This window comes from Populus nigra, chromosome 19 (assembly GCF_951802175.1).
Source record: "Populus nigra chromosome 19, ddPopNigr1.1, whole genome shotgun sequence".
Lineage (NCBI taxonomy): Eukaryota > Viridiplantae > Streptophyta > Magnoliopsida > Malpighiales > Salicaceae > Populus > Populus nigra.
The window spans coordinates 5,778,379-5,794,306 of NC_084870.1; the positions used below are offsets into that span (position 1 = coordinate 5,778,379).

The following is a 15,928-nucleotide window of genomic DNA, read 5'->3' on the forward strand; positions in this document are numbered from 1 at the left end:
CGGTTGTAACTCGTTGGTTTTTATTTTTTTAACTAAAACAATGTCGTTTTGATTTTTTTAAAAAAATAACTTGGTCAAAATTTAAAACCCGAATCTTAGACCAGAACCGAATTTAAAGACTATGATTCAAAGAGCAGTGAAAGAGGAAAGCATAGCACATGTCGATATATTTATGGCTACTTGAGTGGAGATGGTTCAAAGTTGTTGTCGAGCCCATTTTTCTATAGACTATAATAAGAGGCGATGCCATGCGGTCGCAAAAGTTACTGTGTGTAGGAGCGGGTTATCTAACTCTGACTTGGGATTGCTTCTTCAACTCCAAGAGATACACAGAACTACTACTTTGCTTGCGTTTACTCCTTAACACGTCTTATTTGGTCAAGTAAGATGCTAATTATTTATTATTATTATTATTATTATTATTATTATTATTTCTACTTGGGGGATTCATGCTGTACACGAATAGAGATGATAGATAGTGGTAACTGTTTATTATTTATCGATAAAAAATTTAAATATTTATAAATTATTTAATGAGTTTTGGATATTCATATCGGTATATATTATCTATTATTATTCATTATTTAATAAATAACTAAATAGTTTTTATATATATCATATTGCATTAAAAATAATCTAGATATTATGCATATATATATATATATATATATATATATTAGATTAGATTAGATTTTGGTGAATTTCAAGTCGAGTTTGATAATATTTAGTCGAGTTTGATATAATATTTATATTCTATCTATTATTCATCAAGTATAATAATTATTAAAAAAAAAATTTATTTATTTAAATTGGATTAAATCGTTATCAATATAGCCGATTGGATCGAATCATTATCGATAAAGTTCAAATTATATTATCATCCACACAGTTGTGATAAAGGATAATTAATTAGAAGTGAGCAAAATATATTTTGTAAGCAGCAGCGTGGAGCTAAGATTCGTGATTCAAGAGAGAAATAAAAATACTATTTTGATAGGTATTATTACACAAATATCATTATTAATTATTATAAAATATTAGATTTAAGCAAGATTATTACAATAAGACCGAATTATAAGATACAAAATAGTATGTTTAAAGGACGATCTCATGTATAATTACTCTAAACAAATTATTCCGTAGTATATATGTCATGGAGTAATGAGAAGATCCCAAAAAATACAAGGAGCAAAACTGCAAAAGTCTACAAAAAGAGGGGCAAATTCAGAATTCTTAAACTATCAATTTTCTGAAGAAATTAAGGGGGGAAATTGCCGATCGGCCCCCCTTCCCTCGCATGTAGCTCCGCCCCTGATTTTAAGGATGAACATTTGATCTTTAACTTAGTGTGAACAAATCGCTAGCTACCAAGCTAGTTGGTACGTGGCATTCATCCACTTTTTGCCTGCCCGGTTGTAAAGCACTTGACCATGACTCGCTTTCAAAAATTAATTAACGGTGTTTGTTTGTGTGTTTTAAAATTATTTTTAAAAGAATTTAAAATTTTTTATTTTATTTTTTATTTTAAATTAATATTTTTTGGTGTTTTTAAATATTTTGATGTGCTAATATTAAAAATAAATTTTAAAAAATAACCAAATTTTATTTTAATGTATTTTTAAACAAAAAACACTTTGAAAAATAACCGCTACCACATTTTCAAACACCCTCCACATAACACCCGTACAATATGACGGCTTGCTTTTGTATTTTAAAAGTATTTTTAGAAATGTTTGAAATTTTTTTATTTAAAACTAATATTTTCAAATTATTTTAATGTGTTAATATTAAAGATAAATATAAAAATATAAAAATATATTATTTTAAATAAAAAATCATTTTAAAAAATATCATCCACAGTAAATCTAAAAAAATCGGTTATGTTGCAAGGTGACGTGGCAGTGGCGGTGCGTGCAGAGAGAGCGGTTGAGACTGTTGTGGAAATAAGAGGTGAAGTGCAAAGAGTTAGAGGGAAATTTGTATGATTAATAAGCTTTTAATTTGGAGATGATTAGTAAGGATTAGACGTCAGCTAATATTCAAGGAGTTGGTGTCAGTTTTCCCTGAGAAAAGGCAACGTTAGGGTGAGCTTTTTAATGTCTTTTTCTCGACGTTTCCTCTCTCCTCGGAACCACTGCGTACACTTACTAGTCAAATCAACTCATTTACATGTCCCGGCTGCTTGTTTCTCTCTCGTTGCATGCATGCTCCATTTTGAGATCTTCTCCAGCTTTTAGAGCAAATCCCGTTTTTCTCATTGCGGGTCAACCGTCTCTAACAACCCTCTTAATTTCTAGAACATGCACAGTCGGCAAATTGATTGCGGAAATGCTTCTGGAATAATTAAGAGCTAGAGCTAGCCTGTCTTCGAGATTAACTATTCTAAGGCAGCCTCGCATCCCTAGCTCTTTAGAATGTGTTTGGATGGCTAGATTGAAAAACTATGAACATGTAATTAACCCCAATATCGTGCATCTCTTTCTCTTTTTTTTTTAATTAATATGAGTATTCGGGTCAGTTTGTGTGAATTTTGATTAATTTCACGAGTTCTAAAATTAACGACCATGTAAGCCTCCAGCGACCCTGAGATTTGTGAGACTCGAACTGGTGACCTCTAGAAAATAAATCTATAACCTAACTAGTTAAGCTATACCTTTTAGAATTACATTTTAGCATGCTCTTATTATCATTAATGGAGGTTTAATAAATGAAGTTCAATATTTACTACATATAATTTGGAATAACCAAAGATATAATTGATTTGCGAATGTCTATACTAAAAAACATTATGTGGGATTAATTCTAGTGAAAATGAATTCTAAGCAACGTACGGCCGTGCATGTGATGATTAGATGTCCCAATGTCTTTCATAAGAGGTAATTATGATTTTCTTATTCGTTGAAGAAAACCTATCGTCTTCTGTATATAAAAAGGTGCAGCATTCTGAAAGCATTTTTTTTTTTTTGTGTGTGGTTTAATTTACATGAGAGAATATGTGCTGTTCTTTTCTTTATAAAGATTATCAAGGACAAAAGGTGGGGTATTTTCCCACACAATAGTATTTTTTAGTAGTTTTCCCATGTATTAAATATATAATTTATTAATCATGTGCATATACTATACATGAATATAAATATATCCTTAAACTTCATCTAACAATTTAATTTTTAAATTAAAATAAATTTTTAATATAATATTAAAATCTTAATAACCAAACAGTTATGGCTAAACTATCATTTATTCATTCCTGGTCCACGATCCTTGCACGTTTAAAATCCTTTCATACGATTTGGAGCGTTTATTGAGTACCTCGAGAAGCTTTATTATTATTATTTTGCATGAAAAAGCTTCGGAGGGTCCATGTTGTGTCACAGCCACTGAGCACCTGCAATTCTTCAAAAAAATTACATGTTGGTGGCGCGTGCGGATTTACCATGTTCGCGATCAGATATTGCGCACGTGTTACATGCGCAACTTCATCTAAAGTGTTAGTGCTGCGTCACTATTGTATTGTTTCTAAGCTAGAACCGTGTTTATTTGAAAAATAAGTTTATTTACTGTGTTAATGTGGAGAAAAACTCCAAAATTCCTCAACAAATAGGATAAAATATTAACCATTCCAGATTAGAAACTTGTTGGGGTCTGTTTGCGGGCAGAAAGTCTCTGAAACAATGGCAGCGAGTATTTGGCACATTGCGCACCTACTCGGGTGACCAGAAATAAGACCACTAAAATTAGTTTGCATTGTTTTCGTGTGCCTTCTCTCTCACAGTTCCTATCAACCCAGCAGTGACCGCCATGCACAAATTTTCCTAACAACTGCTCCTAAGACTTCCCTTCAATGCCATATTATATATAGAACCTCTTTATACAATCCCTCTCATTCAGTGTCCTCTGCAGCCCCTGTCAAAAAAGAAAGAAAGAAACACCAAACCTTGACATGGAAACCTTGCCTTTCCTCTTAACCCTCGCAGCTGCTACATCAGTTTATCTACTATGGTTCTATCTCCTAGCTCGTAAACTTACCGGCCCAAAAGTATGGCCTATAGTGGGTAGCCTTCCATCACTGTTCGTGAACCGGAGAAATTTCCATGATTGGCTTGCTGCTAACCTCCGTGCAACTGGTGGTGCCGGAACCTACCAGACGTGCACAATAGCACTTCCTTTCTTTGCTCGCAAACAAGGATTCTACACGGTCACTTGCCACCCCAAAAACATGGAACATATTCTTCGAACCAAGTTTGATAACTATCCCAAAGGACCCGAATGGCAAACTGCGTTTCATGATCTTTTAGGCCAGGGGATCTTTAATAGTGATGGAGAAACGTGGCTCATTCAACGCAAAACTGCAGCTTTAGAGTTCACTACTCGGACTTTACGGCAAGCCATGGCTCGATGGGTGAACCAGACAATCAAGAATCGTCTGTGGAACATTTTGGACAAGGCAGTTACAGAGAAGCATTCGGTGGACTTGCAAGAATTATTGCTTCGCTTAACCTTCGACAACATATGTGGACTCACATTTGGCAAGGATCCAGAGACTCTCTCGCCAGAAATGCCAGAAAATCCATTTGCTATTGCCTTTGACACGGCCACTGAGGCTACTCTACAGAGGCTTCTTTACCCTGGTATCTTGTGGAGAGTGGAGAAGCTTTTAGGAATTGGAGCAGAGAGGAGATTAAAGAAGAGCCTCGAAGTTGTGGAAACATACATGGATGATGCCATCGCAGCACGCAAAGAAAACCCGTCTGATGATTTATTATCACGATTCATGAAGAAGAGAGACGTTGAAGGTAACCACTTTCCAATCTCTGTTCTGCAACGAATTGCTCTCAACTTTGTCCTTGCCGGCCGCGACACCTCATCTGTTGCTCTTAGCTGGTTCTTCTGGCTAGTCATGAACCATCCTGAAGTCGAAGCAAAGATAATCAAGGAAATATCAGCTATACTCACGGAAACACGTGGAAATGATCGCCAGAAATGGCTTGATGAGCCTTTAGTCTTTGATGAAGCTGATAAACTGGTTTATCTCAAAGCAGCATTAGCTGAAACATTGCGTTTATACCCGTCAGTACCACAAGACTTCAAATACGTCGTGGAAAACGATGTTCTGCCCGACGGTACACATGTACCAGCTGGTTCAACGATTACGTATTCTATTTATTCTGTTGGAAGGATGAAGAGCATATGGGGCGAGGACTGCATGGAATTTAAACCAGAGCGATGGCTATCGCCAGAAGAGGACAAGTTTGAGCCACCTAAAGATGGCTACAAGTTTGTGGCCTTTAATGCTGGACCCAGGACTTGCCTAGGGAAGGACTTGGCTTACTTGCAAATGAAGTCCGTGGCTTCTGCTGTGCTGTTGCGCTACCGTTTATCACTGGTTCCTGGTCACCGTGTAGAGCAGAAGATGTCTCTTACATTGTTCATGAAGAATGGGCTCCACGTACTCTTGCATCCACGTACTCTTGCATAGGAGTGTTCCACCATTCTCATCAAATCTCTGGAGCTTGTCTTGCTCAACTTTGCATTGCTTGGTGTTTACAGGAGACGACCAAGACAGCCATTCAGTCACAAATCATGGGGGTATTTCTGCCCATAATTCTGTTAAAGGGTCATTTTTATTTGTTTTTTGTTTCCGTTTTTAAATTTCTTGTTCATTGCTGGGTTCTAAATCCAGTACGTACGTATACAACCCATTCAAAATTAAGAGTGTTTGTCGTGTAATGTTGTATATTCGATATCAACAGATGTTTCTTTCGTATGATTATGTGAATAAAAAAGTAGAATTTTACACTACCATTATTAACTCTTGCTTGCGGTACGTGATGCTTAAGAATCTGCAACAAATTTCCTACCCTCCTGCTATGAGAGTTTCTATCACAAATGCACATGCATGGTTAATTTATAGGTTATGGAATGTCGAGCTGTAAATCTAAATACATATAGATGGCTAATTATTGAAGTAATGAGCTTCTCTACTTCAGTTGGTCTGTCAAGTTTCCCTCTCAAAGCTATTCTTTCGGTGCTGGGGTTGAGGCTGGCCGCAAAGGGGAATTAGTAAGTTACCTGACTTTTTGATAATCTAAAATCATAAATGGCCCATCACTAGATCTGATTAGACAAAAGATACATCTAATAAATGGCTACCATTTGAACGTTGCATCAACCTGGACAAAAACTAATTAAAAACAGAGATCCACACATAGTTCTATCAATTTCTCTGCGTAAAACCATTGATTCAAGCTCACTCTTCAGCAGAAATAAAACACTTGGAAAGAATTACCCGTTGTCCCACAGATCATGCCAAAAGATGTATACACGAAAATAAAAAATTACCCTAATGAAATTTTCACTTGGATTGATAATTAGATAACATAACTACTGCGAAAGCAACAACAGATGAAGAAACATGCTGTAAAATCATAGAATTGATTCATTAGGTATTGAATGTAAACATTTACAAGCTGCTTTGGAGATACTTTACAGGTATATTCTTCATTGAGATGTATGCAATTGTTTCATTTGTGCCAGAGGCCCTGACATTGCATGCAACACAAAATTTGAGCTCAATTTTGGCGTTCAGAAATTTTGCCAGTTCTTCAAGCTCAAGAGTTTTGTATGAAGTTATTTGTCTAGTTGTTCTTCCATTTAATCTCGTTCACAATTTCACTTTTTCCCATGCAATCAACTGATCCTTCTGTATTGGTGCGGGAATCACTGGGCTAGCTTGAGCTGTCACCTATGTTAACTTCCATGAAAGCTAATCCAATATTTTCTCACCCGTTGAAAAGAGGTTCCAGACCACTGTTCCAACCAAGTAGAGCCCCACTGAAACCTTGAAAACATCATCCCAAGAACCTGAGAAGGTAACGAGGGAGTGAAGCAATGCACAAGAATCAGATGGTGTAAGATTCAGTGTCTCAAATTTCAATAAAGAAGGCAGGGAGTGAGCCACACAGGAAACGGCGATGTAAAACTCAGTTTCTGAAGCATTCAAAGCTTGAATTAAAAGGCAACAGTTAACTAAGGCAATGAGAATCTAGCAGGGTAACACGGCCATTTCCCTGTTCTCTTTTCTGTATTCAAAATGAGGACCATGTCCACAGAAGTTTTCTTATCAGAAAATCTAATGGAATCCTTAGTTTTTAGCTTCTAACAATTTGACTTTCTTTTTTAGAAATGGAAACAAATTCATTACAATTTACAACTAGAGGAATTGAACTTTGAAGCCCAAATAACTGTTACTCCAAGAATGCAACTTCAGTGTGAAATAGGCTACACTTTATGACGAGTGACGCTAGGCGTGGCAACATTAAATTTTCCTCAAGAAACGGTTTCAAATCCTCTCATGTTCAGAATTCCAAATTATCTAGATTAAAAAGGAGAATAGTAGCTAGTTAGTTTTTGCCATCTAAAATATTCTAAAATCATGACCATTCATTTTGAATTTGATGATTTAGATTTAGTGAACAAGATAGAGCATACGAAAAACAAACATGAAAAAACCTGAATCAGAAAGAGTGAAACTGTCGTCTCATTTCATTAAATAGATGACATATTACCCTTTTATAGTTTGCCACATTAGTAGTTATGTAAATTTAGTGAAACTGTTAGTATCCTACACCACGCAGTAGGGGCAATCCTTTTTCTTCTTTTTTTCACTTTTGCTTTATCTGGTTTACTAAACCTTGCACTAGACGATGGGAGGCAACCCTCTTCATCCTCTAAAAACCTATTCTCGGATTTGAATATGAGACCTCCAATTTGAAAATCCTAAGTTTTAACCATCCAATTGTCCTCTTGGAAACTAGGACTTAACTCTAATACACAAAGTTAAAAACAGCTGTCTTTAAAACCATAACAAGGTTAATTTGAACGAAAATTCTATTTTTGAGCCTTCAAATTGGTCGACTAAAATTGATCCAAATCCAAGACCAGAATGACTGAGCTAGAAGTGACATGGACAACTTTGGCATCCTAGAAAATTTCAATTTTTTTTCTGTTGGTTTTCTTCAAGGATAGTATAGTAGACTTTCGAGTTTGTCTTACCAGCAGCAATAAATGCCAAGGATGAGTTCTTACCATGTTGCAAGATGTAACCAGTGGCTGCAGTTCCAAACACCCCTGCCAATACTCCAGCTGTATTGGATAGACCAAGCAACACTCCCTGGAAAAAAATTACAAATAAAAATAGAAACAATTAAGTAAACATTCCTAGGAAATAGAAGCAATGACAGCATATAACAATACAACAAAGACAGCTATTCGACATTGAATTTCAAAGGCCTCTTGAAAGGCACCCAGTGGTAGTTGATTTGTGACAGCAATTAAAACAAAATTAGTAGCCCCCACTACTAAACAAGCCAGATTTAGGACATCAACAGACAACAGCATTACAAGGATTGATACTCACAGAATATCGAGGGGCAATATCTTGATGGTTTGAATATAGACCAGACTGGGAAAATGCATCAGTTCCCTGTTGAAGAAAAAGAAGCAGTTAGTTCAAGAGAAGAGAATTTTTTTTAAAAAAATGATCTCATTCCACTAAAGCTAAAAAGATACAGAAAAATAATTAAACTCTTAGCAGAAATTTCTCTGAGTTGAGATGAGACAACGGAACTCCATGTATGGTCGGTTATAAATAGAACTTACAAGACAGAAAAAAGTGCGAACAAACAAACCATAACAAATGGTAAACAATGTGCAATACCTTTGCAAGTCAATACATATAAATTTGAAAAGTGGAACGGTGCATGTTTTGATGTAAGAAGCAAACCTGGCTGCATGCCATGCACAGAACAGCCATTGCAGGAGAATCAATGTGGCTCAACTGAGTTAGGAAGAAGGCAGGGCCAAGAAAGCCAATTGATTGCATGATCTGTTAAGGAGGATGGAGAGCATGTTCAATTATCCATACAAAGTTGAACGAGTGAAGAAACATGATGAAACAAATAGTGCTTAACATCACTATTATAAAGCATGTTTCATTTGCCATGTAAAATTGAATGAACGAAGAAAGTACAGGAAATAAATAGTGCTAAGAAGAAGCAAATAAAGCAGAGATGATAAGAGAGGGCGATTGGTGAATTTTGCACCACCCTTAATGATACCTTACGGACTGTTGTTACAGATAAACCTTTGCTCACAAGAGTATCTGCAATCCAACCTCCCAAATTTGCAGAAAATGCCATTGTAAGCCAGGGCAAGACACAGAAAAGGCCAGATTCTGTAAGATTGAACTTCAAGACCTGTATGGCCAAAAGGAGATTCTGCTCAGTGATATTATCAAGAGAAAGGTTGCTTTTATAGAAATGCAATTGCCAAGCTGTAAATCTCTTCTGCAATTTGTCAACAAGAAGATAGCAAAACTGAGGGCCAAAGAGACAATAGCATGTACTTCCTTGATTCAATGCATCGTTAGCAGAATTTGACAAGGAGGTTAAGGTACAGGATAGATGAATTGTAAATGAACTGTGTATCTTATAACAAGTAGCCTTTTATGGTTTCGTTCCTACCTGTATCTCACATGTTAAAATGCGTGAAGATAACATCAACAAGATTTTTAAAATCCTTGGAGAGTCTATGACATAGATAGGGTTATCTAATAAGGAGTAAACGATTCACTTGAAAATAACAGCTTCAAGGTCAGCCATCCCATAGTAAGCAGCGAATCACAACACCAAGTTTCTCTTGTCATGCAAGTGATACATGGTTTCCCATTGATTCTCACCACTTTTCGATTGATTTGTGACGACCTTGACCATACATTATTCGTGGTTAATGATTACTCCATTGACTATTTTACCCATTAGCTAGCTAAGATAAAATCACTGGCTGCAACTCATGCACAACAAGACAAATGGAGTCCAAATGTCAAATGAACAGTTTAAACTCTGACAATTCTCAAGATATCTGGGATATGTTTTTATATGTTACAACAGGTCAAATCATTCAATCTCGTGATGGAGAAAAAGACTTACCTGATTATAATATGTTGGCATCCATGTCAAAAGAATAAATGTTCCCCAGTTGTGACAGAAGTGAGACACTATTAGGGCCCATACAGGGGCTTTCGACAAGATTAGTCTCCAAGGGATCGATTCAACAGGTTCCTTGGAAAAACTGTTCGCAAAAATCAACTTCTTTTCTGCAGGCCGAAGCTGAGGATCGTCGAGAGGTGAACTGTGTGCCTATAGGTAGAAAGAATGAAAAATGAGCATCTTGAAAGGTGACACATTCTTTATTAGGGAAGAGAACCCTTGATTTAAAGCAAATTTTGCATGAGGAATCATAATTTCCATGGACAGAAAAAATAAAGGCTAAACAGAGGTTTAATCATCTAGATTCTGGAACTTGTTAAAAACCAAAAAGCTTCTTGTAGTAGTAATGGAATTATAATTTTACTATCTCTGCATCTTCCAATAAGTTGGCAAGAAACATGCCATATGAAAAACAATGATAATCTACAGAGTGCAAAATTTACCTTACTGAGCCATGCAGCAAACCAAACCGTTCCTAGAGAACCAAAGGAGTAAAAAACCGATGGCCATCCAAACTGATGTATTAAAAATGGTGAAAAGGCCAGGCCAGTAACTGATCCAAGGTACATCCCGCTGTACACAAACGCTAATGATCTACTCCTCTCTGATACAGGAACCCATTTGGACAGAATGTTATTCATGGCAGGCATCGCAACACCCTGAAGCAGTACCAAATTAATTTAACAAACATCCAACATAGAATATGACACAAAGTCGCTCGTTTTTTTTTCTTGCTAGATAACTTACCTCACCAATCCCCATGAAAGCGCGAACAACGAGTAGGAAGGGCAATCCAACTTTAGCAGCAACAGGTGTAAGAATCGTAGCAATGGACCACCAAATGACACCAAATCCCAAAACCTTCTTCCCGCCCACTGTGTCCGCCCAAATGCCACCAGCAATCTATCAATTAGAACAAAAAAATGTGAAATATTAATAAGCAAATACATAATAATAATAATAATTAAGGGGGAAAAAAGCATGTTAAAGTTACTTGGGTGAGTAAGTAGCCCCAGAAAAATGAAGACTGGATCAAACCGACAGTGGCTGGGTTCCAATTGTTCTCGGCTGACATTGGAAGTATTGCAATGCTCATATTTACCTGCCAAGCAGCATCTGCTCATAATTTACTTCTTAATTACCCAAAAAAATTAAATATACTAATTATTTCCCATAATCGGAGTTAGAGTACTATTTTCTCCTCTTTATAATAATTCAACATAACAAGAAGGAAAAAGAAAAAAGAAAAGCAAATGTGGGCAACATACTCTATCCATATTGCAAAGAAGAAAAGCCGAGAAACAAAGAATGACAATGACCCATCGTTTAGGGAACTCTTCCCCCCACGGCATCGTACTATCCAGAACAACATCGTCCAAAGCATCCTCCTCCAACTTCACCGATTCCGGAACCGTCTCCAATATCTCATACGGCTCCGACTTAACATCAGCATACACTTTCCCTGTCTCACCCCGACCCGAATTCCTCACCGAGACCCGAAAAACACAGCATCGGTGATCAGTATGTAACCGGACTCGAAAATTAAGCCGCTCTCTAGGTCTTCTTTTAGGGGATGAGATATCGGGAGGAGATTTTAGAGGGCGAAAAGTACGGTCGGTGAAAGAGTAGAGAAGAGCTCTACTAGTGTTCATGGTGGTGACGTTAGGAAGGGAAACTGTTATTGTTTTTTACCACATTTGAGCAAGAGAGAGCAGGATATGATATTTTGAATAGTAGTCGTGGAAGGGATATTTTTATAGGGGATTGGTACTGGTTTTGACATGTGTCCTCCTGTGATTGACGGGGATTTTAGGCGGGGAGTATAACGGAAAACAATATCAGCCGCCAGTTGGCCGTTGGGGTTATACTGTATAATTGGTGTGCTGCGGGGTTGTTTAAATTTTTTTTACTATAAAACAAATATTTAAATATTATTAGCATATTTTTTAAAATAAAAAATTTTAAAATATGATATATATTGAATAATATTTAAAAATATATTAATACAGTAATATATTGGTTAATATTTATTTTTAAATATTGAGATAAAAATATATTAAATTGACATGAATTAACTTTTTAAATTTACAATCCAAATCATTGAATCATGATAACTTTATAGAAAAAATAAATAAATAAATTATGAATGTCAATTTTTAATCAGTATAATACTAAACGATAAAAATTAAACAACTATTAAATAAAAAATATATTTTAGTCAACATGGGTTAACCTATCAAACAATGATTTAAGTCATGAGATTGAGATAACCCTATAAAAAAATAGAAATTACAAAACCCAATTTCTTACAAACTCAATGTTAAATGATAAAATTTTAAAAAAAATCAATTAAACAAATGACTCAAAAAAAACAACCCATGTCAATCTAAGCTAACTTATTAAACTCATGATTCGTTTTTTAACCCATAAGACTATAATAACTTCATAAAACAAATATAAAGCTCAATTTCTAATAAATTCAATGTTGAAGGTTGAAATTCAAAAATAAATAAATGAGACGAAGATAATTACATAGAAATCCAACAAAAAAAATAATATGAAACTCAATTATCAAATAACCTAATATTCAATGGTGAAATTGAAAAGAAATATATATATATATGTTCAATTAAAAAAAACTGAGTTAACTTCTGAAGTATGTAATCCAAGTCATGAATAATCTCATAAAAAGAAAAAAAAAATTATGAAACCCGATTTAAAAAAAAACATATTCAATTAAAAAGGAATCTAAAAAAATAAATTAGATCAACTTGTCAAAATCACAATCTAAGTTAAGAGATCGAGATAACCTTTTAGAAATCAAATCGAAGAAAATTTATAAAACTTAATTTTCAACTAACTCAGTGTTGAAAAATAAAAAAAAAAGTAAAAAACTTAAGTTGACCAGTTAAACTCATGAATAGATAATGAGATTGATGATAATTCATATAAAACAAATAAAAAATTATGAAACCCTATTTACAATTATCTAAAATTAAAGATTGAAATCTAGAAGAAAAAATTTATATTTATAACACCTATATATAATCCAATATTAAAAAAAACAAAGCATAATATAAAAAATAATATGATATTGGGATATTTAAAAAAATAAAAAAAATAGGGTTACTGAAAGGTAAAATTAAACAAAAAAAAACAATAACAAAAAAAAATATTATTTTACAGGCATTGCTATAATGATTTAGCCTGTTAGTTTCATGTTAATGTTAAATAAGCAAGTGTGTTTTTATTTCGTGGGCTAAAGATAACAATAAAGTTTAGGCCCATTAGTAATTTGCTTCATTTTGAGTTCAACGGGCTTTGGTTACGTGGAAAAGAACCTAACCCCATTCATGGGCTTTTGTTGGGATCCAAACATCAAATGCTATAGTTGTTTATTTGGGCGATAGCCCATGCTCTGCTCCAAATGATTTATCCTAATTATTAGTTAAGCTTAGCTGAGAGGAAAAGGCCAGCCATGAAGTGAAGTGGATGATGAACTATATATTACGTAGTTTTAAATAACGCTGGATAAAGAAGCATTTTTACTGATTATTTTAGTAACTGATATGGCAATGTGATGTGATAGATGGTCTTAAGTCAGTGATAAATGATATTTTAGGTGTGTAATAAAATGATTTAAATATCCTTTAAAATAAAAAAATAAAGTTGGGGTCGATTTTTGGTTTTTTATCTTTTTGATTACACGATAAAATGATTGCATTGCATTTAGAAGGAAAAAAAAAAAAAAAGTAGTCCAGGGACAATTTTATTTCTTCATCAAGGAATTTTAGCTATAATTAATTTGAACGAGTAGTAATTTAATTTTATAATAAATATAAATATAATTAAAAAGTAATTATCACGTATTACACACGTGCCAATAAGTAAAAAAAGCCTGAACTTTTTAGATAACGTTTTCTAGCAGTTCAATGTCACTTTTGGTGATGATGTTAGAAGCATCGTATTGTCTTCTTTCTATTGGTCAAGTTTATTAGCACATCAAATAAGTGGTTGAGTTCTGATAGATTTTTTTGTTTTCTCTCTCCTCAACCTGAATTTCTTGCTAGTCATTTTAAAAATCAAATATATTTTGTCAGTTTATATTTGTATCAGCTATCATTATTGTTCTTTTGGTTGCTATTTATTTTTCTTTTAAAGCTTTTTGAAGTTGATTTTGTATTTAATTTCATCACTTAACATTTTATTTTTTTTATCCTTTCTATCTAATTTGGTTCTCAATCTATTTTATTGTTATTTTAAAAAAAAATATTTTTTTTAATTTCATCACTCAATATTTTATTTCATTTAATTAATTGCGTAAACTATATAAATAACATAATTTTGATTTAACTTAAACTTATTCAAATTATTTTAATAGTATAACTAATTCATTGTTAGTTATCTACATAAATTCAAATTTCTATATATTTATCAAAAATTTTAAATCAACAATAAAATTGATAAAATATAAAACAAACTCTTCAAATAAGCTATTATTTATTTCATCACAAAACAACTAAATCACAAATTCAAATTAAAATTTCATCAATTTACAAACAAATATAATTTTATAAAATCTCAAATAAACCCTAACACGAATAAATCATACATTTATACAATAAATTTCCATGAAAAAAGCTATAAATCAAGTAAATACCAAAATAAAATACATATATTACAAAAATAAGTTATAAAAATTAACATTTTAAAATTGAGTTCAAGTAAAAAATTAGTAGTTTTGTTGATTTGAAGTTGAGAATTCTTAATAAAATTTGAATCAAATCAAGGATGTTGGCAAACTGAGTGTTAGAGAGACTGAATTTATAGTGGAAGGTTCATTAATGATAAAATTAGGGTGGGGGGTTTTGTGGTGTTTTTTTCAGATAAAATAAAGAAAGAAGAAGAAAATATGAGGAGGGTGGAGAAGGGTCGCTCGTCATATCTTAAATTAAATATTACAAATAAATTTATAAAAAATTTAAATTTATTAGTAAATCTATATGTAAAAATGACATGTCATCATTCATCTTGATTTTTTTTTATTTCTTTCTTTTCATTATAATTCCTTCTATATATATATATATATTAAGAAAATATTTTTATTTGTATTTATTAATGAATTAAATAAACAACTATTTTATTTGTAAAATTCTATAATCTACCGAAAAGAAAAAGAAATCCACTAATGTACAAGAAAATTAAAAACTCCGTGTCAGAGTCATCAATGGCGTCAGTATTCCAGGCCCCGTAACTGGGTCCGAGTAGACGCTTCGTGACCCAGCTGCCCCCCTCTCTCTGACGAGGGAAAGAAGTACAAGGGATAATTTTTTCCATTTTGATAATCATTGCAGGGGTAAGACGACCGTGGACTATAAACTATACAGTATAAAGTGAAAATGCAGTGCCATTTTTTTCTTTTTCCACTTTAACGCAACACAGCCCTCAATTATTGTAAGAGATGCAATGACTTGAAACGAAAGGCTAGTTTACATGTAAATGTGCCAGTGCTCATGATTATCATTGATACCAGATTTCACGGGTTCGAGTCCATATATAGATTGCCCTCGCTAGAGAAAATTAAGCACTTTCCCAGCCGAGTGGCAGCAGTCCCTTGGCATTTTGAAGGTCTGATAAGTCACTGGCGGTGCCTCTTTCGAAGAAAGAAAGAAAGAAAGAAAGAAAATCTTCCACTATATTTCATAACCTATAGACGAGGGCAAGAGGCAAGAGATTCACGTGATAAAGGGATATTGATTCATATATAAACGAGAATACCATGCAATATACAAAGCAGGTCTAGAGTTTGAGTTAAAATATGTATTTCTTGTAAGAGTCTGGAATAATCGGAATTTTACTCATTTACCTGAGCTTATAAAATG

At 33.8% G+C, this 15,928-nt stretch overlaps 2 protein-coding genes across 3 annotated transcripts; one reads left to right on the plus strand and one right to left on the minus strand.

Moving 5' to 3' along the window:
• Window positions 1–3,900: 3,900 nt before the first annotated feature.
• On the plus strand, window positions 3,901–5,802 carry LOC133679123 (cytochrome P450 86A1-like). The gene has a single exon (XM_062101633.1). The coding sequence runs from the start codon at window positions 3,941–3,943 to the stop codon at window positions 5,474–5,476; it is 1,536 nt and encodes a 511-aa protein (XP_061957617.1). The 5' UTR covers window positions 3,901–3,940; the 3' UTR covers window positions 5,477–5,802.
• Window positions 5,803–6,413: 611 nt separating this feature from the next.
• LOC133679148 (probable anion transporter 1, chloroplastic) lies at window positions 6,414–11,773 on the minus strand. Of its 2 annotated transcripts, none has more exons than XM_062101652.1 (10): window positions 11,315–11,773; window positions 11,041–11,148; window positions 10,794–10,949; window positions 10,490–10,705; window positions 9,987–10,196; window positions 9,117–9,254; window positions 8,783–8,884; window positions 8,417–8,482; window positions 8,086–8,170; window positions 6,414–6,861 (listed from the first exon to the last, which is right to left on the minus strand). In XM_062101652.1, exons 1-10 carry the CDS (start codon window positions 11,696–11,698, stop codon window positions 6,764–6,766), a joined length of 1,563 nt encoding a protein of 520 aa, XP_061957636.1. In that variant the 5' UTR covers window positions 11,699–11,773; the 3' UTR covers window positions 6,414–6,763. The 2 variants fall into 2 exon arrangements, with proteins under 2 accessions (XP_061957636.1, XP_061957637.1); XM_062101653.1 differs by having other exon boundaries at window positions 11,041–11,162; window positions 11,315–11,455.
• Between the last annotated feature and the right edge of the window lie 4,155 nt (window positions 11,774–15,928).

Coding starts and splice junctions, on each gene's coding strand:
- LOC133679123 (XM_062101633.1), top strand. CDS start 3,941: ATGGAAACCTTGCCTTTCCTCTTAACCCTCGCAGCTGCTACATCAGTT.
- LOC133679148 (XM_062101652.1), bottom strand. CDS start 11,698: ATGAACACTAGTAGAGCTCTTCTCTACTCTTTCACCGACCGTACTTTT. Junction 10,197..10,489: donor TTGCTGCATGGCTCAGTAAG/GTAAATTTTGCA, acceptor TTCTACCTATAG/GCACACAGTTCACCTCTCGA. Junction 8,483..8,782: donor TGTGCATGGCATGCAGCCAG/GTTTGCTTCTTA, acceptor TTTCTTCAACAG/GGAACTGATGCATTTTCCCA.